The sequence below is a fragment of the Seriola aureovittata genome, chromosome 5, assembly GCF_021018895.1.
Source record: "Seriola aureovittata isolate HTS-2021-v1 ecotype China chromosome 5, ASM2101889v1, whole genome shotgun sequence".
NCBI classification, from domain to species: domain Eukaryota; kingdom Metazoa; phylum Chordata; class Actinopteri; order Carangiformes; family Carangidae; genus Seriola; species Seriola aureovittata.
The window spans coordinates 6,479,489-6,502,645 of NC_079368.1; the positions used below are offsets into that span (position 1 = coordinate 6,479,489).

At 39.4% G+C, this 23,157-nt stretch overlaps 3 protein-coding genes and 1 non-coding gene across 4 annotated transcripts; 3 read left to right on the top strand and 1 right to left on the bottom strand.

Moving 5' to 3' along the window:
• Positions 1-1,103: 1,103 nt before the first annotated feature.
• On the top strand, positions 1,104-11,169 carry dgcr8 (DGCR8 microprocessor complex subunit). Its single transcript, XM_056377358.1, has 14 exons — positions 1,104-1,214; positions 1,609-2,571; positions 3,804-3,966; positions 4,701-4,843; positions 5,452-5,791; positions 5,914-6,111; positions 6,567-6,668; positions 6,840-6,938; positions 7,088-7,170; positions 7,359-7,459; positions 7,732-7,838; positions 8,126-8,253; positions 8,635-8,748; positions 9,256-11,169. The coding sequence occupies exons 2-14, from the start codon at positions 1,888-1,890 to the stop codon at positions 9,337-9,339; spliced, it is 2,346 nt and encodes a 781-aa protein (XP_056233333.1). The 5' UTR covers positions 1,104-1,214; positions 1,609-1,887; the 3' UTR covers positions 9,340-11,169.
• Position 11,170: 1 nt separating this feature from the next.
• On the bottom strand, positions 11,171-17,013 carry trmt2a (tRNA methyltransferase 2 homolog A). Its single transcript, XM_056377360.1, has 12 exons — positions 16,910-17,013; positions 15,773-16,393; positions 15,422-15,530; positions 14,621-14,802; positions 14,400-14,514; positions 14,176-14,291; positions 13,979-14,090; positions 13,572-13,694; positions 12,771-12,846; positions 12,188-12,304; positions 12,005-12,101; positions 11,171-11,859 (listed from the first exon to the last, which is right to left on the bottom strand). The coding sequence occupies exons 2-12, from the start codon at positions 16,384-16,386 to the stop codon at positions 11,682-11,684; spliced, it is 1,839 nt and encodes a 612-aa protein (XP_056233335.1). The 5' UTR covers positions 16,387-16,393; positions 16,910-17,013; the 3' UTR covers positions 11,171-11,681.
• Positions 17,014-18,006: 993 nt separating this feature from the next.
• On the top strand, positions 18,007-23,088 carry ranbp1 (RAN binding protein 1). The gene is made up of 6 exons (XM_056377366.1): positions 18,007-18,157; positions 19,714-19,847; positions 19,998-20,155; positions 20,744-20,872; positions 21,145-21,213; positions 21,846-23,088. The coding sequence occupies exons 1-6, from the start codon at positions 18,143-18,145 to the stop codon at positions 21,989-21,991; spliced, it is 651 nt and encodes a 216-aa protein (XP_056233341.1). The 5' UTR covers positions 18,007-18,142; the 3' UTR covers positions 21,992-23,088.
• Positions 21,497-21,625, top strand: LOC130170304 (small nucleolar RNA SNORA77). Its single transcript, XR_008827967.1, has one exon. It is a non-coding gene; the product is annotated as a small nucleolar RNA SNORA77 (small nucleolar RNA).
• Positions 23,089-23,157: the final 69 nt, after the last annotated feature.

Below are 23,157 nucleotides of genomic sequence, written 5' to 3' on the forward strand. Positions count from 1 at the left end.
ATAACACCTGTACTTTTTCCTACTTTCTGAGTCTAGATGTTTGCTGAGAAAATTATCTGTGGAAAAAACAAATATGGAAAATATCATCACATTAATTTTAATCTAAAGAGATTTAAAATTGCAGCTCTTGCACTAAATTAGAGCTACATATTATGTTAATCAGACGCATGATTTATGTTTAAAATCTCCCCAGTTACCTAACTTTTACCCTAATTATCCTAACGTTATGCATTAGAAAATAAATCAAGGAAGTAGGAGGACGAAACCACCTCCACTATCCCTGCTCTTTTAGAGGAAAGAACTGAAGTGAAGATGCTGTGCATTATTTCAGACTTACTACTGTTAGTCAGTAGTGACCCCAACTGGCAGGTTGAAATATTGTGATTCACTAGATGCTCATGTAGTCTGTTCTCGAGACATCAGGAAAGGATGATGTGCCATATATTTAGTACAGTTAAGTGACACTTTAAACTTTAGTCTGATTAAAAGCAGGGAGCCGGACTCTTTACTTTCATGGACACTGATGGTAACGGAACAAAAGAAAACCATAAAACAGGGTGTGTTCTTATTACACTCAGATGAATATTTTTTTTAACAATGCAGCATCTACAGATCTGGCTGCCAAAGAAAATTAGTTCATGCCTATGATAGAGTGAGAATTGTATTTTTAGTATAAGAAGAATGCAGTGAACAAACACGAGATGTGTTTGCAACGTAAATAAACCTTAAAAAACACACCATCAGTTAATCTGTTATATGTCGTGTTTTTGAAAGTTTTTCTTTCGTTTAAAATATTAAGATCAAAGATTTAAAAGAAGATTTTTTAAAGGTAGTCAGCTAAAGTTAATTCAGAATATATTTTAATTATTTTATTATTATTATTATTATTATTATTTTGTTATTGTTATTGTTATTATTATTATTATTTCTTTAATATTCTAGCGCTTAACGTGTTGCTCGTCGACCAAGATGTCAAATGCTTGATTGGTTGAATCGTACAAGTAGATGCGGTGGAGGGACGTTGTGATTGGCCTGCTGATCAATCATTCATAAAAAGCCGGTACTGGGAGGCGGGGACTGCCTTGAGTTTTCCCTGTGGTTTTCTTCAAGATGGCGGGGCTGCTAATGAGTCCTTGTGGCGGCTCGTTGAGAAATAAAATAATTTAGAAAGGTAGTTAGGCGCCTAGTAGGAGACAGCCGTGTCGTATTTATCGGTGAGTATTTATTTAACCCCCTACCTGACTGTTTTTGGCCTAGCTGACCATTTTTGTAGACGTAGACATCTGTACACCCCGATGGTTGCTCGCTAGCATATTAGCATGGACGTTAACGTTACCAGGGGCCCGCTGTGCAGCTGCAGACTGCACAGATGCGCTAAAACGAGGTCTTTCCCCATTTTATTTTACGATGACTTGGTTTGCCATTTGAACTTGGGTAAACGTTAATCATATTCCCAAGGAAAAGGATCTACACGTAACGTTTCAGTCATTTGTTCGTAGCTACATGGTAACGTTAGTACTACTAGTACGTTAAATGTCCTGCATTAGCACGTTATTAGTCATAAAGTTGTAGTAACTAACATTTACTCTCACTGGTCCTTTTCTCTAGCTCCCAGAAGATCCCATTGGAGGATGATCAGTGCCTAGATCCCATAATAAGCTGAATGCATTGTGATTTCCAATAATTGAGACAGTGATTCTGAAAGCTGTCTACATTAATGAAAAGAACAATGTAGTCAGCTTAGCATATTCACCTCTGGTACGTGGTCTTTACAGGGATGTGCTTCTGCATGCATTCTGGGTTTAGATAAGAAGGAAGTTTCTTAACAGGTTAGATTTTACAATTATATACCAGTCTGTATGTGTAGTAGTTGTTAATACACAGGAAATGGAGATAGATGATGTTCTACCCCCTCTCCCCTTGGAGCCACCTGATGATTTTGGCCAAGATGAGGGCAGAGCACCTCCACCACCTCCCCTGCAAACGTCCAGTGACGCAGAGGTAATGGACGTTAGCTCTGGTGGTGATGGATACACATACACCCCAGGGGACGGGGAAGCCAAGCCACCGCAACCCCTCAGCAAGGGCTCAATCACTTTCTGTAGCCACCTCTCAGATGAGGCTAATCCCAACCCACCGTGCCCTAGAACAGCACGCCACGCTCCCCCGGTCACCAAGTTTCTACCAGACCTCAAGCTGCTCAGAGACGTTAAGATCAGCGTAAGTTTCACTGAAAGCAGCAATAGTAAAGACAGGAAGGTTCTGTATACAGGTGAAGGGCAAGATGGAGGAAGTGATGATGGCTTAGACGGACTGAATGGTGAGTTGCATGACTGGACTAGTGAGCAAGAAGTAGCTGAGGGTAGCTCTGGCGCAGGAAACGCAGGCAGAACATCAGAGGAGGCTGAGGTAGACGTGGAAAACAAGGTTGAGTTTGCTGTCCTGGATGAATTGGATGACTTCTACGACAACTTCCTGGATCATGATGATGGGGAGCGTGGTGGCTTTAAGTCTGAGGTCATAGTCCAGCAGGAGCAAGCAGATGACGACGCCACGCCATATCCCTATGAGGTACGTCTCGTTCATGTGTCTGCAGTATCCATTGTCATTAGCAGTTACACTCCCAATTTTTCCTTCAGTGTCAGTCGGAAATATTGTACGCTTAATACAGCTCATACAGTGCAGTCCTTAGAAAAGAGGAAATTATCAGCACTGCGTCATTCAATACAGCCTTCTGTGTCATTTCAGTGAGACCACTGTGTTGGCACAGCAGGGTGCAGCATGAACAGTATAATTTTGATGTTTACCTCATAATGTTTTAATTTAAGGAGAAAATAATTGCTGACGAGATAACATTCTCATAACAATTTTTCTCATAATATTGTAAAACCAACTGAAAAAATTAGATTACTCAAATTGAGTTCCATTTTCCATCATTAACACCTGGAGCAGCCCCTCCAATCCAGTGCAGTTTTTAGTCTTAATGCAGCCCAATGGAGGCCAAGAGCTTTGGTGTATTTGTGCCAAAGACGATGTAATGTAGGTGTCAGATCACACAACATCAAAAAGTACCCAATAGTTGTATTTAGCCATGAAGATGATTTAAGTTGCCGCTACCCAAATACAATGCAGCTGAATGCCATTAGATTTGAGGCCTTCAAAGCATCAAATGTACATTTGGAAAACTTAAACAGCCAACAGGTCCAAATGTTTAGTACAAAACAGAATTTTGGTGATGCATTTGATGCTTGGTTTTTCCTTGAAGTTTCAATCAAGAATCAAAGGGCCAGCTAAAAAAAATCAAAATGCCAGAAAAATTACGATTGTAATGATTTCGTGATTTCACATTACTTGAGATTACTTGAGACCTTTTCTGTAACAGTTAAGACAGGATCAAATGTCCCATAAGGCAGCCTAATTTTAAATAAATGTTTTTGTTTATTTATGGTTTTATTACTGAAATGAGAAGTGAGATGCTGGAAGAGGTTAGTGCAATTTTTAATTTCTCCCTTTTAAATTCTGGGTTTCCTTTTGATACAAGAGTAATCAATGGTAATTTAAAAAAATGAAGGGATTAAAACTGCTAAATGTATGATTTTAATTTGTAGTAGGTGTTTGTATAAGTTATCTATTTCTGAATTCAGGAGTATTTCACACAGATTATTTTTGCTGTGGTTGAGATGTGGTTTTGGTTCCACCAGCTGTTCAGTTTATGCATCACATCGGTTAAAATTAAGCATTCAAAACTCCTATAAACTGGTGACCCATCCTTCTCTCCCAGCCTTAACCATTGACTCTTCCAGGAGGAGTTTGACAATGACGTCGATGCCCTGCTGGAGGAAGGTATGCCGGTCCCAAAAAAGATGCGCCCTGCAGAGGACAAATATGGTGGGGACAGTGATCATCAGTCGGATGGTGAAGGAGGTGTTCAGCCTATGATGACCAAAATTAAGACTGTCCTGAAGAGTGAGTGGTGGATCTGTCTGTTTTTAGGGTTGGGCACTATCAAGGAGCGTGCAGTTGAATGTGGTTTCAGTAGTGCGGGGCACAATACGCTATATTCTAAACGGTATCTACTACATGTGTTACATCTGCTACATAAATGTATTTTGAATTAAATTGATATACCAATATGATAATATTGTGTCTTTAGTCTTGTGTTGCACAGTTTTGTGTATTGCCAATATAGATTACAACACAAGGTTTCCCCATGGAAATCGATTAGCAAGGGTGATAGGATCTGCACAACCAAAGTGGATAACCAATGGCCCTAGTTTCTTTGTTGTAGATCTCTGAAGTAGCATCACAGTTGAAAAGCACAAGCAAAAAAACTCTTGTTTTATAGATGAGAACCCCAGCTGCAGTTTTAAGGTGTGTCACTTCAAAGTATCACGCCGTGTTGTTGTTGAATAAAAGTTGTGGTGAGTTGTCACCCTATAAACTGCTGTTCTTTTGTAGTCTAATGTTGACATCCAACTATTAGCTGACAAAAGTTGATGTTCAGTAACATTTTATGTTCAGCTCTAACGCTTCCTTACCTGACTTTCAAACCTGACCTGAACTTTAAATTAAAACCATTTTTACCATTTATTCCAAGCCTGAGGTTAATTGTGGCCATACATAAATATCTCTTGACTGTTTGTCATGCAAGTGGGCATATCACTTAACTTGCATTTTCGTATACATTTGCCATGTGCCAGGTCGGGGGCGTCCACCCACTGAGCCTCTACCTGATGGATGGATCATGACATTCCATAACTCAGGCATTCCAGTCTACCTGCACAGAGAAACCAGAGTGGTTACCTGGTCCAGACCCTACTTCCTCGGGACTGGCAGTATTAGGGTAAGATGCAATACAAATTTCATGTCTAAATAACGAATAACGCTGATATGAACAGTGCGGGGGTTTTGATCATATCACTGGTTTGCTGCTCATCTTTGTCAGCTCTCTAATCAGAATTTGTAGTTATTTATTTTGCTCCTGCTGCCAGTTTAAGTTTTTAAATGGGCAACAGTATCAGTCTGTATTTCTTATCTGTTTAGTCCTAATCTCCCAGCTCATTCCAATATAACACCCTCATGGTGATAAATAGTTATGACTTTTAGGTTTACTCTTGTTGAAGCTAGTGTGACATTACTTACACATCTTCATCCAGTCAGGTGAAAGTTTCTATTCAATGGGTTTTGTGCTTATGTGAAAATGGGAAATGCTGTCAGTATTGGCAAGGTTTTCTGGGGTTCAAATAGGTCACTGAACAGAAAATTACCAGCACTTTGTATTTCTTTCTCTCAAATTTGTTGGTAACAGTTTACCCCTTTAGAAAACAGCAACTTGTAACAATAAACCTTGATCTTAGCTCTTGAAAGCCATGTAGTTGAACTGACATTCATGTTATAACACATTTTATAACAATTCTTTTCTTCTTCTTTTTTTTTTTTCTTCTTTCACAGAAACATGACCCTCCCACCAGCAGCATCCCTTGCCTACATTACAAGAAAATGAAGGAACAGGAGGAAAGGGAGCTGAACGGGGAGGTGACACCTAATGCAGAGGAGTCTCCGGTCAAGCCCAGACAAGAGACTAATGGTGAAGACAAAGCAGGCAAGTCAGAAACTGTGGCTGAGGATAATGACGGCATCTCTGCCTCCATTCTGACTGACGGTGTCCCAGATGGAGAGGGTGTCACTGACAACATCCAGCAGGGTAAAGAACCCCAGGCTTTTGACACTGCCCAAGGAGCCTTAGGACAAGTCAAGGCCAAGGTGGAGGTGTGCAAGGATGAGTCAATAGGTAAGGCCTTTCATAGTACACTGGCAATGATATAGACTTTTGAGGGGTCATCATGTTTTTGCTGCTGTAAGAACTTGTTATCAAGCTGCCATTGAACAATGTAACTTTGTAAAACCTCACAGAACTTGAAGAGTTTCGCCTGTACCTGGAAAAATGCTTTGACTTTGAACAAGTCACTGTAAAGAAGTTTCGTACCTGGGCCGAGCGAAGGCAGTTCAACAGAGACATGAAGAGGAAGCAGGCAGAGTCAGAGAGACCTATCCTACCAGCCAACCAGAAACTCATCACACTGTCAGTCCAAGATGCACCCACTAAGAAAGGTAAGTTATGTAGACTCAATATCACACAATTAATGTTTTTTTGTTTTTGTTTTTTATTACCAGCAACCAATGAAACCATTAAAAACAGCAATACTTTTGTCCTAACAGATATTGCCAGTGTAGCTAAACACACCATACTGCATGACATATTTAATCTTTGTGATGAACATGGGCAGAATGTTTAATTTTTTTTTGTTTTGTTTTGTTTTTTTTGGGTTTTTTTTCTGTAAAACTCACAAAGGTTGATCTCTTGCTTTTTGTCTGGATTCTTTAGCAGTGTAGTTAAAGGAACTTAATAATTGTCAACTCTATATCTTTTTGCAAAAGGCTGGAAATCAAAATCAAGTGTCATCAATGTGTGATTTCAGATTTTCAGACTACAGTTGTTAAAGTTGTGCTTCAAGTGTATTGTTTGTTGATGCATTTCAATTTTATTTTTTTAATTTGCTCAACAGAATTTGTCATCAACCCCAATGGAAAGTCTGAAGTTTGCATCTTGCACGAATATATGCAACGTGTCCTCAAGGTTCGACCTGTTTACAATTTCTTTGAATGTGGTAAGTAAATCTACTCTACTCTGTTCATTCTGTTGTCATCTACAATCCAGTGCACATTTGCATTATCCTCCTCTATAGTATGTGCATGTTTGTCCATGTGCACACACACAACTATTGCTGTTACCACTCATAGATTAAAGTCACAAGTTTTTTGTTCTGTTTGCCTCACAGAGAACCCAAGTGAACCCTTTGGAGCATCAGTCATTATAGACGGAGTAACTTACGGCACAGGAACCGCAAGCAGTAAAAAACTTGCCAAGAATAAAGCTGGTAATTTAATAGTTTCCTCTCTCACAGCTACTTGTCTTTGTGGCACCTTCCAATTCATATTTTTTACCAGTTACAGTAGATAACCACACTGGTAAATTTGCATGTTGTAATACGTTCTGCACTCACTGGTAATCTGGTGTAAACTGCAGCTCGAGCCACACTGGAAATCCTCATCCCTGACTTTGTGAAGCAGACCTCGGAGGAGAAACCCGTCGAGGGCGATGAACTGGAGGTACTTTTTTACTCCTGTTTGTGATTTTTATTTTCTTACCCACAACCAAGCTCATCGCTGAAGGCACAAAACACGAGTTTTGACAACAAGCATTGTCAAAAAATAGAACGTTTTCCCTGAAAGTTAATGCATTTTTAAAATTAGAGATAACACATCAATGGTAACATTCAGTGTGCTCTGTCCCACAGTATTTTAATCATATCAGTATTGAAGACTCGAGGGTGTATGAGCTGACCAACAAAGCAGGACTACTTTCGCCATATCAGATTCTTCATGAGTGCCTTAAAAGGTAAGAAAACTCCAGCAAGAAAGTGACTGTTGATGAATATTTGTGCTTGTGCAATTTTAAGCTTTTATCTGTGATGGATTGTTATTAGTAGTGTTAGTATTAAGTCATTAATGTGTCCATCTGTATGGCAGAGTGTAAAACACAAACTAGCCGAAGCCTAAACATTTACCTGAATTCAGTTCAAGATTCAAGTTTAAGCATCTGCTAAGTGTCAAAAGTGTCAGATCGAAGATATTTTTTTGAAAAATTTCCTTTTTTCGTTTTATTTGCAGAAACCATGGAATGGGAGACACCAGCATTAAATTTGAGGTGATCCCCGGGAAAAACCAGAAGAGTGAATATGTGATGACATGTGGGAAACATACTGTGCGTGGCTGGTGTAAGTAGACCCTAATCTTCATCTAACAAACCTGTCACATCACATTGTGCAGTTGTGAAATGCTTCTTGAATTGTACAGCATGTAAACAGTTACAATTAATACTTCAACATGGCAAAAACGTAATTAGATTGAGTGTTGGAGATGGAGTGATACTGATGCTTGATATACACCTTTTGACATTACGTAAGTCATGTCAGTTCATTTTGGTAAAGTGTATGATAGAAGCAGCAAATCATTATGATGCCCATTTTCTTTTATTTTGTACATTCACTGTCTTTTCCAACAGGCAAGAACAAGAGGGTTGGCAAACAACTAGCATCTCAAAAGATTTTGCAGATGCTTCATCCCCACGTCAAGAACTGGGGCTCACTGCTGCGCATGTACGGCAGAGAGAGCAATAAGATGGTCAAGAAGGTAAATACCCTCTTCAGCTCACTATGAAGTGTCTGTGGTCATGGAAAAGTTTGGAAAATGTTTTAAAAGGTTTGATTTTATGTTTCTGTTCAGTTTTAAGAATCTTAAGGGATAATGGTGGTTACGATGATGGTGTGTGCTGCTTGCCAATAAACTTGTCAACTGTAAAGCCCAAAAAGGAATTAAAATGTCTTTTCAACATACAAGCCTCTCACTGCAGTTACTTGTATCTTTAGCTTTTTGTCAGTAATTGCAAGGGCATTTTACTCACAACATTGATTTGGCATGTTGCTTACACAGTGCTGTCTGGCACTCCAGAGAACAGCCAGTGAAATGTGAATACACCAGGACATGAATTCTTCAACAACTTATCTTTTGCAGGAGAGCTCGGACAAGAGTGTGATCGAGCTCCAGCAGTACGCCAAAAAGAACAAGCCAAACCTTCATATCTTGAACAAACTACAAGAAGAAATGAGGAAACTGGCCACGCAGAGGGTGAGCAGTCTTCTGTTGTGCACAGAGCAGAAGATATGAAAAAGTCTGTAATTCTAGCTGCTGTGAAACATTTATCCACTATACAACTATCAGTTTTTGTGAGTGTAGGACTTCTGGTATTAAGTTGAGGGTTGTCTGTTTTTGACATGTATTCATTCTTCCTTCCTTCACCATGCACCTGAGGGGTTTACTTTATGTACATTGGAAATTTTGTCACCAGAGAGCTCATTGAAGGAAAGACGGGCTGGTAGTTTTAAAACAAATGGAGCACAGAACTTCATCTGGGCAAACAGTAAATCTACAGGGTCTCAATTAGTGGGAGTGAGATTCTCTGTTGCAACTACACTTGATGCTGGAGGCTTAGAAGACTGGAGCATTATTATAAATAGTGTAGCTGTCAGTCCCTGTTTGACAAAACTACATTGTCCCTGCCAGGATTTGTATATTTCTGAATAACTGAGCTTTCTTTCTAAACCTACTCTTCATTTTATTGTGTTTCTACACCAGGAGGAAACCAGGAAGAAACCCAAGATGACCATAATGGAGTCTGCCCAGCCAGGGAGTGAACCTCTCTGCACTGTCGACGTTTAAGTCTCGGAATCACTGATGAACCACGGCACTGAAACCCAGTCACTGTCAAGACTCGTCACACACCATCCATCACTTAATTATGCATCACTAAGATCTAATGGCAATATAATTAGTCATTGACCAGGCCAGTAGAGCTGCTTGCTTCCTTCATTCACTTATATTGGATCAGCTGGTAGATATAAGGGTAGGACTAAATGCACTAACAGACCCTAGAGCAAATATCGTCTACCTCTCTAGATGCACCCTCACTATGGCACTAGGAAAAAAAGAAATCACCCAGGGTGCAGAGAAGTTAACATGACTTGACAACATACGAACCACATCAAAATAAAAATGCATGCTTCTTTGACTGCAAAAAGCCACTACTTTGTTGGTTTTGTTTTGAAGTGTTGTTTTCAACAGCCGCAACCTTATAGTACCAGCACCTCTTAGTTTTGTTTGTGCTTCAAGTATTTGAAAGGGACTACTAATACTTCTGTATTTATACCATTCATTTAATTGGGAAAACAAAGTTACTTGTACATGGGGTGTTTTAATAGTAGGTGTTACAGATATTTTGGGTGAAATACAAAATATGCTTTTGTTTATCCTCGGAATGGACAGTCACTGTCTTGGTTTGCACGATTAAAAACATGCGTTGTGAAGTGATCACTATCCAGAGCTATCGCCATGCACACGTGTCCTCTCAGACTTTTGTTGAGTGATCATGCTGTTGGTACGGAAATAACTACTTTTATCACTCCTTGTATTTGGAGGGAGTTGTTGCCTTTTTGTGTTGGGGTTTTTTTCTTCTTTTTTTTTTTTTTAGTTTGCTTTGGCAATACAACACATTGAAGTCCTGCTGGGGCCACTGAGTATTGTAATGTAAAAGATAGTTTCTTTTAGTTCTTGCCTAGCTTCTCTTAAACTACTAATGCCATGCACACCAACTAACCACTTGGTACATTTCAGTTGCATTTAATTTTTGGTGCCCTTATAAAGAAAATCCCGTCGGCTACATGTTGCCTTAGTTAATCCATTTCATGAAGGGCTCAGAGTATATACAGTACATTGGACCTATAACCCCCTTCAACAGGAAGTGGAAAGACCAAGCCCCCTTTACCTGATAAAGCATTTATTGTTTAGTCAGTTAGTATTTTTAAAGACGACAGCCTATAAAACAAACTTTAGGGAGAAATGCCTACAGCATGTGCAGATTTTTAAGACTCATCTTAATGGATTGTGTATTTTGTTTGTGTACGTTTGCCATCGTAACACCCAATCATACTTTCTAACCATGAGTAAAAGATGTTTTTCAAAAGGCAGCCTTGCTAAAGTTAGTTGGCACACTGACATGAACAAAATGCGATCAAGTCATTGAGTCCAACACAAGCTGATGAAACTGTGTATACCAAAGCTTACATACAGTCTTATGCATTTTATAGAATACTTAATGTTGCTGCAAACTGTACAGTAGAAACATCTATAACAGGAAAAAAAACAGACATGTTACTTGCTGGAACAAAATAGAAACTGCTGTGCATTCTGTCAAGTATTTGGTCTGTGCTTTTTCTACAAAACATACACGTCACAGTTTAAACACCAGGCTGTTGTGATATTGTAGATTGCTTTAAGAATGCTCTTTGCCCTCTGTGCGTGTTGTCCTGCCAAGTGTGTGTCAGTGTGAGAAGACTGAAAAAAAAAAAAAATACTGCTTTTTAGATGTGTTGCTGTTGAGTTGTACCAATGAATTGTTTGAGACGTTGCCTAGAAAATGAAGTATGTATTGCAACCTGAGCTCCATGACTTCTGTAATATTTGTTATGCAAAATAAAATGTCTTGACTAATGACTAGAAGGGATTTGTTTTATTCAGTCACTGATGAAAAAAGAGGAAGTTAACAAAAGGTGAAGCTATTTATTCCATAGTTCCCGCTTCTCGTGTATTGTCTTGAATAACAGTTGAACAAAATATGTAGCACTGAAAACCGCCAGTTGAATCTAGGTAGCTTTATGGTCTTAAGACATAGTCAACAAAAATTCAAACTAAACTAAAAAGGGACACAGTCCATAAAGCGCAGTAAAGCAAGTAGAGTACAAATGCATACTTTAATAACAGCTTATATGAAGCACAAATTAATTCTGCATTATGACATACGTACAAGGACTAAACTGGATGAGACACTGGTGACTGCTAAACTTATGTTTGGATGAACTGACCCTCTCAATGTGTAAGACCTTGCAGATACTTAAATGACAGAGGAAAGAGTGTTAGCATTAATTTGGAGGACTGAGTACGTGCATACATTTCTAGTATAAGAAGCCCATGCCACCTATAAAACTGTAGAGGGTCGGTGTCTAAGGCTAAGAACCTGTCTCTTCCCGTTTGCCACTGTCCTCCTGCTGCTGGGAGTCGTAGTCCACTCTCTCCAGCAGCAGAAGCATCTCAACGTGCATGGTCTGAGGGAACAGATCCACGGCCATGGCTCGCACTGGACGGAACGGTGCTCCATGAACTCTGTTGGATGGTGCTCTGCACAGACTAGAAATGAATATACCAACATAACATTTACCTTTTTATAGAACTGGTCGCATGACAGTACAACTATTTATTTTATTGTACTCGCATGATCTATTAAAGCAAACGACTGTCAAATTAACTGTCAAATTAAGATATTAAAACTCACTCAATGAAGTTGGTCATGGCTGCTTTTGCATTGCACGCCACATAAACCAGCCTCTTCAGGTGCTCTGCTCTCCGGATGGCAAGTATCACCTTAGAATCTGTGTTCAATTAAAACACATGTTTTAATTATATGACATCTTGTAGCAAGTTAAATTCATTTTCAAGATTGTGGCTTTTTACTCACGTAATCCTGCCCTGGGTGGATCCACAATAGCTGTGAGGCTGGATGACACGAGAGAGCTGAGAATGTTGGGGAACACGTCCTCAGCTTTTCCACAGTAAAAGTCAATGTTACTTAGACCTTAAAATACAAAGGAAGGGTAAAGTGATCAAGAAACCAAAGGGAGGGGAAAAGTATACAATCATTACAGTTCATCACTCTGTACAAAGAATAAACTAAAACAAGATGATTCAGTTGGTTTAACGGTTAAATTGTAAAACCAGAGCAACATGCAATCCATCGACTAAAACCAGCTTGTATTTACATTTTGTGTTAAAATAGCATTTTTCTCCTCATGTTGAATACCATTTAGGAGAGACTGTATTCTGTTTAACAGTTAAATGCCATTTTTGTGTGTACAATTATAGTAGGCTTTTATGCTCTGTACACATGCTTAATGTTGAATGCTTCTAATTTTTAACAGAAAGAATTACAATACAAAATTGAACCTATTGGTACTTTCAATCCTTTCACTATTCCAACATCAGATAATGAAATTTCACACTGTATATCACTGTCAGAGGTGTGATGTTATCTGGTGTCTTACCATTGAGCTTTGCATTAACTTTGGCATCCTCCACTGCTTCCTGGCACAGCTCGATCCCAATCACCCTCTTCACCCTCTGGAGACAAAAGTCAACTAGAATAACTTCCTCGTGGTTGTTTGCCTCAGCCAACCAATCATGGTCAATGAAGGAAATATGGTCACAATCTCCCCTACCTGAGCTACAGCATTGAATAATGTCCCAAGGTGTTTTGGCCGATTATGATGTCATAGTGAAGCTGACCTTTTATTGTCAAGAAATGATGAAGTGATGGCATTTTATATCCAGTTGGACATTGGTGTTAAATTGTGTCATAATTAGAGTATGAATTCATGACTTATGGCCAAAATGGGCATTCCTGATATATCAAACCAAACTTTAATCAGTTCATCTTAAGAGTCCAAGTGAATTTTTGTGCCAAATTTGAAAAAATTCCTTTAAGGGGTTACTGTGATATTGTGTTACTGTGATATTGTGTTCACGAGAATGGGACGGACAAGCCAAGAACATAATGCCTCAGTCTCCTGTTGTCGCCAGCGCAGAGGCATAAAACTCAGAAAGTCCATTTTCATTCCCAAACAAATATGACATTAAAAAGGGTCATCGCTCAATTTGGCAACACCCATCACTTTGCCATTAACTGTTACATGCTCGACTTTCTTCACCAGATAGCTATTGACAGCGAGTCTATTTTTTCCTGTTTGCTGACGGGTAACACGTAACAGGTTTGTATGGTGATAATATGTCTGTCTGTTTTGGTTATTACATGTTCTCAGGTGACTGACACAGACAGCAAACATTACCTTAGCCAGAGAGATGCCAATGGTTCCTGTCCCGCAGCACACATCCAGCACTGTGCTGTCCTGATCCAGCTGGGCCCACTCCCCCACAGCGGAGTACAGCACCTCTGCAGCGCCTGTATTCACCTGCCAGGTAACACAGACACAGTGAACACCTGTGCACTTTGTGTATGGAGGATTTTCAGCTGTGTCACAAAGATAGAAACCACAGCTGGCACCATCATTTATTTGTGTTGTGAAAGAAAATACGATAAAGATAAACACAACGTATCAGTAAATTCATAGTTTTGAAGCCACATTAAAAAAATATTAGGCATTTTTGATTTATGAATTAATTTAGTAACAATTTACTGGAAAAACAGAGTGTGTGGAGGTGGAACTCTTGAAGGTAAATCAAGCCTCTTCCTCACCTGGAAGAAGGAATGAGGGGAGATTCTGAATTTTAGACCCAGCATTTCTTCATGAATGCAGTTCTCTCCAGCCACCAGCTCACAGGGCAGGTCCTCTGGGTTAGGAGATTTCCTTCACAGTCAAAAACACAACAGGTTTAGCTGAATGAATTGTATAATTGTGATGACTGTCAGTCATTAAATGTATTTTCTCTTACCTTTGACCCTCTCTAACAAAGTACAGAGAGGTCACACCGCTGTCTTTCCCCTCTCCTTCTAAAAAGTACTTCTTCATGGAGCTCTTTAGAGCGTTGAGTTCCTCTTCTTCAAGTTTCTAGGAGTCATTGAACAAGTAAAAGAGGTCAAAGGGTGAAATCCAACAATCTGCGATTCCATTTAAAAAATAAAATCTGACACAGTTGCAGTGAGAACATCTTATCACCTGTGGGTTGAAGAACACCATAGCCATGGCTTGTTTGGTCCTTGTAGTCCGTACAGTCAGCTGCTTCCAGTGTCCTTCATATGTCTCTGGACTGTACACAGAGTATGGGGTTGTCCTGTTGCAAAATAATAATGAGAATGAATGTAACAGAGGAAATATGTGAATGAAAACTTTACATTCTTACAACATATCTTAAAAAAATGTATGTGAAGTAAAAATACCTGATGAATTTCTGAAACTCGCTGACGACTCTCTTGGCCTCGGCTGAGACATGGCACGACTCAGACGGCCCAACCACCGCACAGGAACCTCCTTTGTATTTCCCCAGACGGAAACCGATGGTCTTGTCCTCACCATCTGCTCCCACTGAGATGAGGAACTCACACTTGTTTCTGTACTCTGTCTGCCATGATACAGATGGGATTAGGGGGATATTAGACACTACTGTATTTCAAGGTATAAGACAAATGAAATTTTTACCAAGATAGAAACAAACAATGTATGAACAAAGGCACTGACAGCACTTAATAAAACTGAGTTATTGTACTTTTCTATACAAGGATATACAATAGCCTCAACACAGTGAAAGCATTAAAGCTGAAACAATTAGCTGATTAATCAAGTAGCAAAATTAAATCAGCAGCAATTTTGACAACTAATTAATCATTAAAGTCTGTTGAAGAAAAAAATTCAAACAAACATTCCCTGATTTCAGCTTCTCAAATCTGATGATTTGCTGCTTTTCTCTTTGTTATATCATTGTAAATTAACTATCTTTGGGTTTTGAACTGTTGGTCAGATAAGAGAATATGAAGAAAGCTCCTTGGGAAAATATTACATTTTTTACCATTTTCTGGCATTTTGTTAACTGGACAATCGGATGAGATCATGAAAACAGGACCGGGCAATATGGCCTATAAATAATATTGCAATATTTTTAGGCTGATGTTTAAAAGTATGTATGTCATATGTGGATCTCTGTGAGATGAAAGCTGAGTTAGACCAGAAATCTATAAATATACCTGTGTAGGAGATGGTTTAATAGCTTCCAGGGGACAACACATTTTGTTGTATTTCCCTTTCTGTGCAAACAGCCATGGCAGCATGGCTTTGTTGGTACTTCCAATCTCTCTGAAAAGGACACAGTGTGGTATTCACTTTGAAAAACATTTCTTTAAACTGTATGATGTGGATATTTTCCATTGAAAAACAAGACTGTAAAACCAGGCTATTAAATTCAGTAAACAACAGGGGCTTCCACAAAAAAGCATGGTATTGGCCTCCAGTAACACATATTGATCAATATCTAGTGTTCCTGTCAAACAATGCCTGCAGTTGATATTGTGTGACTCCATATAAATGACACCACCTACTTGGCCAGCCTCTGCAGAACCCCCACCACCTCCTGCTCCTTCCTCCTCAGCTGCTCCTCATAAGGCACGTTCCACAGAGGAGTCACCACATTGGCTATCTGCACACTGAGTGGCTCCTCTTCCTGGTCCCCCTCTGCTCGCTTGGATGGGGGCTGCCCTCCTGCGCCCTCTCCCTCCTCCTGCTTCCTCTTCCTCAGGATGGGGTCTACTTTGGGTTTGGCCAGCTTGACGCTCAGCACCTGGCCCTTCCACTGCATGCCATGCACCATCTTCATAGCCTTGTCGCGCTCCTCCTCATTCTTAAAGGTGACGAAAGCAAACGTCTGCCTGCCAAAAAGCTTGATTTTGTGCGGGTTGAGGCTGTGCTTGGCCAGGAACTTCTTCAGGTCGTTGAAGCCGACGAACTTGGGCAGATTCCTGATCTCCACTTTGAAGATCTCGGATGTGAAGAGGTCCTCTTTGATGTAGCGGTACATGCTGGGGTCAGAGGCCGCCTCACTCTCATCTTCAGCTTTGGCATCAGACTTTACATCCTCATTGCCTGAGCCCTGTGGGGGGTTCTCCTCCTTTGAGGGGGGTGTATCAGCCACTGAGCTGCTACTAACATCTGCCATCCCTCTGCTGGGTAGTAAAACAATCCAGTTAACACACTGTGATCTTATGTTCAGAAAGATATGTGAAAAAAAGTTCTGTCAATCTCACTAGACACTTTTTTGTGTCTTTCTAACAACTTGTCACGGTTTAGGAGACTTTGTAACTCTATAAAAATCTATAAAAATCACAGTTAATTTCACAACCTATTTGTAACGGTGAAAATGAAAAAAAGAAACAGATGCTGGAGCGCTTAAATTTTAAAATAGCGACATGTACGTGCATTAATGATTTAAAGACTCGAGTTTTGGCTGTATGTTACACTAGAAGACAAAATACAGAGGTATCTAGTGTTTCATATGTTTGCTAAAAGCTGAGATGGAAATTATTCACTTAAGTCACGCTCTTTCTTCACTAGAGAAAACGCTTTGTCACTAATATCTGTTTAATACCCGATACGTTATACATCTATATATTTTCCTATCCTGATAAATAGTAGCCACGGCCACATTAAGTGGAAGTCCACATGTCTTTCAAGAGCCTTACCTCTTCACATTTACTTTCGAATCCACTTCTCACTCGAACGCTCAGGGCGCTGCCATGTTGATTTAACCACGTGCAGCTTGAACTTTGAACTTTTTTAAAGTGGTAGTCGACATTTCAGGGCTTGAGAGTCATGTACATTTTGTCTCATTTTGAATTTTTTGAGAAGGCTCCTGGTTACTTTCTAGATACTCGAATATAGTTTGAAACGATTCATTAAAACTATGATTGAATGGATCTCTGGTTCCCATTCAATATTAATTCGCTCAAGGTATTATTTTAAATTTTGTAATTTGTTCCCAAGAGGAAATTTGTCCTGCAGCGAGGTGAAAAACAAAACACACTCAATCTTGAGCATAACATACACCAAATATAATGAATATATATCAAATATACAATATGTAAAACATATGCCACAAAACCACACAGCAACTTCACATAAAACAATGTAATTACAGCTCCAAAACCAAGTTCCTCTTTATAAAGTCTACAAATAACAAGTCACATTGAGTCCTTATACACATTAAACAGACCATTAAATATCAATTATTTTACTTACACCTACGATTTTCCTGCTATTGCATATCAAAATGTTTATTTTGAAAAGGGTCTACGCTGTAAGGTCTTAATATTTAGTTGAAGGCCTTTATTACTTAAACTTATACTGTGTTATGTGCAAATGCTGCATTTTATCTGATGCACTAGTTAGGTTACTAATTACGAACTAATGCATACAGTGCATGATGCAGAGAGGGTGTGAAGAGGTCCATAGAGGCTCACAGTTCATTTTAATATTAAAAATCACAACACACACATTTCTTTGTTACATGACAGTATTTGTGTTCAGGCTTTGCTTATTTGATTATGCTGATTCCGTTTGACTTATTGTTTTCTCGTGGTTAGAATTATTAATAAATTTAATTTCTTATACTTTATCCTTCAGTACAATAAGTCCTTTTTATAAATGATTTTTCTAGCAGACACTGTAGAAGTTATCACATTTTTCTAATTGATATAACGTGTATAAGAGAAACAGCATTTTGTTTAGTTTGACACAGACAGTCCCAGCCCAGAGAGAGGCGGTGCGCGCTGTCATACTGTGGGCGCGGGCATGCGTAGGAAATTCGGCGCGCGAAAGCTGTAGCAGGAAGTGAGTGTAGCTGAAGGGAAACGGCGGCCAGTTTGGGATTTGAATCTATCAAACTACTTCCATAATCTACAAACATCTACATTAATATGGCAGACCCAAAGGTGAGGTCACACATTTTAGGTCATCTAATGCGTTATGCCCGCTTTGAAATCGGAATTTAGTGAAAATCGTTGTATTTAACGTGTCATAATTCGTCAAAGTTTGTCAAGGGAGCTGCGAGCCAGAAATGCCGACAATGATGTTGTCTCTCGTGATGCTAGAAAAGCTAATCGACGTGTTTGCAAGGCTGTAAGATTTAACGACAACCACAGAAGTTTCTGACAGGCAGCTAGAAATGTCCAGTGTGTCCAGTGTGAGATTTTGTACTCTTAGGCTTTTCCTCAGAGTTAACGTTGATTCGCTCAAAAGTACTCACGCATGTTAGCATTAGCCTCTTATTCTGATCGTAAACGAGGAAGCCTACGGACACAATCCTGTTAAATTCACCAAACTATTGCAGTCGTCAGTCGTTTGAACAGGGCATGTTACAATCTGCGTGCAACCTACTGACCAAAGACAATAAGGTTAGCTAGGTCCCCTGCCTTTGTCTGCCAAGCACAACAGTTGCTAACATTAGCCAACTAATGTTAGCTGTATTAGCAGGGCGCTCGAGACAGTCACTCCGTATTCTCGGGCAGTTAACAGTAACACGTTTACCATTGAATGCAGTTCTAGTTACTCCAGAAATAATGTTACCCCAGGTCATTTTAATTTTTCTGTGGTATTAGTCAGTGACACACCGTGGTGCGAAAAGCCCAACCATTAGGTCTCGACTAGCCTGCTAGTGAAAGGCCTCGTTGACGAGCTAGGTAACTTCACAATGAGTTGTCTCAGGAAAACAAAGTTGAACAACTATTTGTTCACATTACGGAAGAAAAATGTAACTCCATCAAGACCGAAATCTTTATATATCCACCTGCTCATTCAAGCCAGCAACTTAATTAATTGAATTACACAGCTATTGCGTTGTCTTTAATGTCAATAGCAGTATTACAGCTTACCTCTGATAGCTAAGTCGCAAAGACTTCAGCGTTACATTGTGATACTGCTAACTGGATATAAGATCAGAAGCGTACTAAGCTAGAAGTACATTTGCCGACTTGAAGAAAAGGAAAATCTCCCGCGTATGCTCAGTCTCGTTTTCGCTAAATGATGCTGCATATTACTGTTCACAAAGGGCTCGTCACGCGTTGTCACTGGTCATGAAACTGCACACTTTTAAAGGATAATTTTAGCCATCTTTGTTTTCAGTTATTCATGCATGAAGAATATGTGTTCTAGCCACATTAGCAATGTGTATTTAATCTTACACACATCAATGTGAGAACATGTAACACCAAATTGCATTAAAGATGCTTGGCTCAGCAACAGTGGTTTACAAAAGGCTTTGCCAGTTCCCCCTACAAAAGCTATACTTAACCAATGAGCTCTTAAATCCCTCTATTGAAGCATTCGTGGCCTGTTGGTCAGTCGTCAGAAGTCAGTTTGTTCCAGAGAGTTTGAAGAGTCACTCTGAGCTATACCACATGCCTAATTACTTTAAACGTACTCTGAATGTTTGACACAGATAAGTGAATTTATTTCTTTGACTTAACTCATTCCCTGCTTTTCCTCTTAGGACCAGGAGGACCATGATACCACTGCAGATAATGCAGAGGACTCCAATCATGATCCCCACTTTGAGCCCATTGTGTCCCTTCCTGAACAAGATGTGAAAACATTAGAAGAGGATGAGGAGGAACTTTTCAAAATGTAATTTCCTTTCCTCTACTAGTCTTCTTTTGTTCACTCATTTTATTTGTCATACAAATGTTATCTAATATTAATTTAGCTGGTCAGCATGTGACTATTTGCTAAGCTAGTGCATTGGTATCTTCATGTAGTATACTGTTGTTTTCCCAGGCGGGCTAAACTATATCGTTTTGCCTCTGAGAACGACCCCCCGGAGTGGAAGGAGAGGGGAACTGGCGATGTCAAGCTGCTGAAACACAAAGAGAAAGGCACAATCCGTCTCCTGATGAGGAGAGACCGGACCTTGAAGATTTGTGCCAATCATCACAGTGAGTCAAGTTTGCAGATATAATTGTTGTTTGATGTCATTGTACAACATAGTATTATAGAGAAAGAAAATAAATATTAATCTCTTATAATAATATAAAAAGCCAATGTGTGACAAACGGCACTATATATTGTACGGCAAAGTGTAGTGCACATACAATTTAAGTCATACCTATATATGCTTACCTGTGTGTGTTGTGGGCTTATTTCTATAGCAAAGCCTTACATGTTTTCTGAAGTACATATTTGTATTTGTATTTGCATTGCAAGTACTCAAACTATGATGGATATGTTACCAGTTGACTTAGGACTCCTTACAGTTTTACTATATTTGTGTTTCCCTAAACAAATTCAAGTGGAGATCAGGACAAATGTAAAGAGACTGTCAAAAGTATAAACTGTTTTTTTCCCCTGAGTGTAATAAAGATGGACAAGTAGCTCTGGTAAGGAGAAGAGTGGTGGTGCCGCCAATCTAATCAACTTGTTTTGATTATAGAAATAGCCATTTGCAAAAACTAAAATTGTGTAATACTTATCCTACAGTGTATATGACTATATATTAACATTGGCCTCTGTCTTGTGAACTTTAGTTATGCCTATGATGGAGCTGAAGCCCAACGCTGGCAGTGACAGGGCGTGGGTGTGGAACACACTAGCAGATTATGCGGATGAATGCCCCAAACCTGAACTCCTGGCGATACGCTTTTTAAATGCAGAAAGTAAGTATTCATACATCCAATCCAATATTACACTTAAAAGGTTCCCCAGGTAGTGTTTGATTTGGATTCTGCTGTGATCATTCTGCATAGACAAACACCTGTGAGAATCTCATTTTCTAAACTTTGGGTAACAGCATCCAGCAGCAATTTCTTTTTTACTGGTGTCTGTTTTGTTTTGTTTTTAATCATTTGTTAGTGCAGCACGATTAAGCAGCCCATCATACAACAGCTTTTTGATGTGAGTATATATTAACTCTCTGTTCTGTTTACAGATGCTCAGAAGTTCAAGGTGAAGTTTGATGAGTGCAAGGAGGAGGTCAGAAAAACTCTAGAGGGAACAGGTACATAAAACTTGAACTAAAGGAATTTTCTTCATGAAAGTATATATATGTATTATGGGATGCATGTGAGATGAAATATGTTCCTCAACAAACGTGGTTCTGTCTATTCACAAATTCGTCATGTCTAATTACTTTACAGTCAGTCATTACAGTCTGCACTACTTCAGCAATGAGTGTGTTGGTTTACATGGAGTTGAAACATGCCAATATTCCATTGTTGTACTCAGGTTTGACTGATGTCTATTGCAACCTGTTTTAAGTTGAATATAAACTAGGTGATGATGCAGACACACTCTGTTCTTTGCTGCTACCTCCAGCCTCGGACTTTTTCTGTCTGCTACATGAACATGCAGAATGTAACACTTAACTGGCTTTTTAAAAGGCTGGTGTAATTATGTTCTGCTACATGACAGTTCAGATTTTCTTTTTTACAATTATTATTTTCTAGTCTAATCACAGCGGCAAAGAGATGTAATATTCTTGAGTTAGTGAATTGAGATGCAAAGTGAAAGTAACAAGTGTTTTCTCTGAAGACAAACGGGCATCCCAGGCAAGCTGAAGACATGCAACTGAGTGTAAAATCTTCCTAGCTTTAGTTGATTTTAGTTGATCATTTCACTGTTTTGCCACAGGCGACACTGAGAGCGCAAACAAGGTGGCAGAGAAGCTGGAGGAGCTCTCCGTAAAGGACAAGGCATCAGAAGAAAAGAAGGAAGAGGACAAAAACGAGAAGAAAGAAGATGAGAAAAAGGAGGTGAAGGCTGAGGAGAAGAATTGAGAACCAAGAACTTGCTTTGCTGATCTTCAATTTATCAGTTTTTCCTCTTTTTCTACAATAGACTCTGAATGAACTGAATTTGGACACTTGCATATTATTAGTTTTTTTTTATTCTGTTTTGCCTCAAGATCACAAGTCCTTGATGCCACTGTGGAGAAAAAAAAATACAAGATAGAGAATTTATGAAAAAAAGAAGCCCTTTCCCTCCCATCCCTCACCCTCATTGCACCGTGGAATGCCACACTTTCCATCCTTGTCATCTGCAGTTCAATGTTACATTTGAGAAACTGTGAAAAGAGGCTTGTGATAGTGATAATTCCCACATTGGGGTATTTTTTTTGTTTTGTTATTCTGAAGCAGAGTTTGTTTGTAGGGGGAGAGGATAATGTAGCCTGCTTATTAGCAGCACAGGGTCAGGGACCAGGCATTATGGAGGTGCATTATAAATATAAAATCCCATGATTCATCTCGGTGGGCCTTCTTACCCTGTCCACTGTCTATGCTTCCACTGTTAGAAACAGCAAGTAAGATGAAGACTTCTCAGTGGATGCCTTGTAGAAATAGTTCTGTCTGGGTTCCTTCTTTCATCAGTTCTGTTGGGAACTGACTAGAAGAGGAATCCCCTCCGGACAGTTCAGGGGCATCAGATGCATGCTGCAGATCGCAGTGTCCACTGATAGCTGACTGATAGGAGATCAGATGCACTTAGCTAAGCATTTCCTTTTTTTTTTTCCTTTTTTTGTTTTAAATACCTGAAAACCATAAAGTCCAAAGTGAACGGTTCATCAGAGTTTGGTGCAGCTATGCTCTGACTTAAGTTCCTCACCAGGAAACCAAGTTTGTATTCTTTAGATCATAACATTCCCAAACTTTAAAGCATGTAGAGTATATGTAACAGAGTGTGCCCTATCTGATCTGTGTGCTCACCACCCTCTCCTTTTCTTTCCACTAATTAAGTTCTTAACCTTGCCTCTAAAGTGCATCTAAGTGCCAGTGCATCTGTAAATACATGTATATGGATGAAATGTTGCTTTTCATTTGCACTCAAATGATTTGAAATGTTTCCTCCACCTTCGAATAAAAGCTGTCAAAGACCACATGTTTGCATTCATATAAAGATCACTTCTTTCCTGGGATAGCTAATGATCAAATGTGCAGTCATGAAT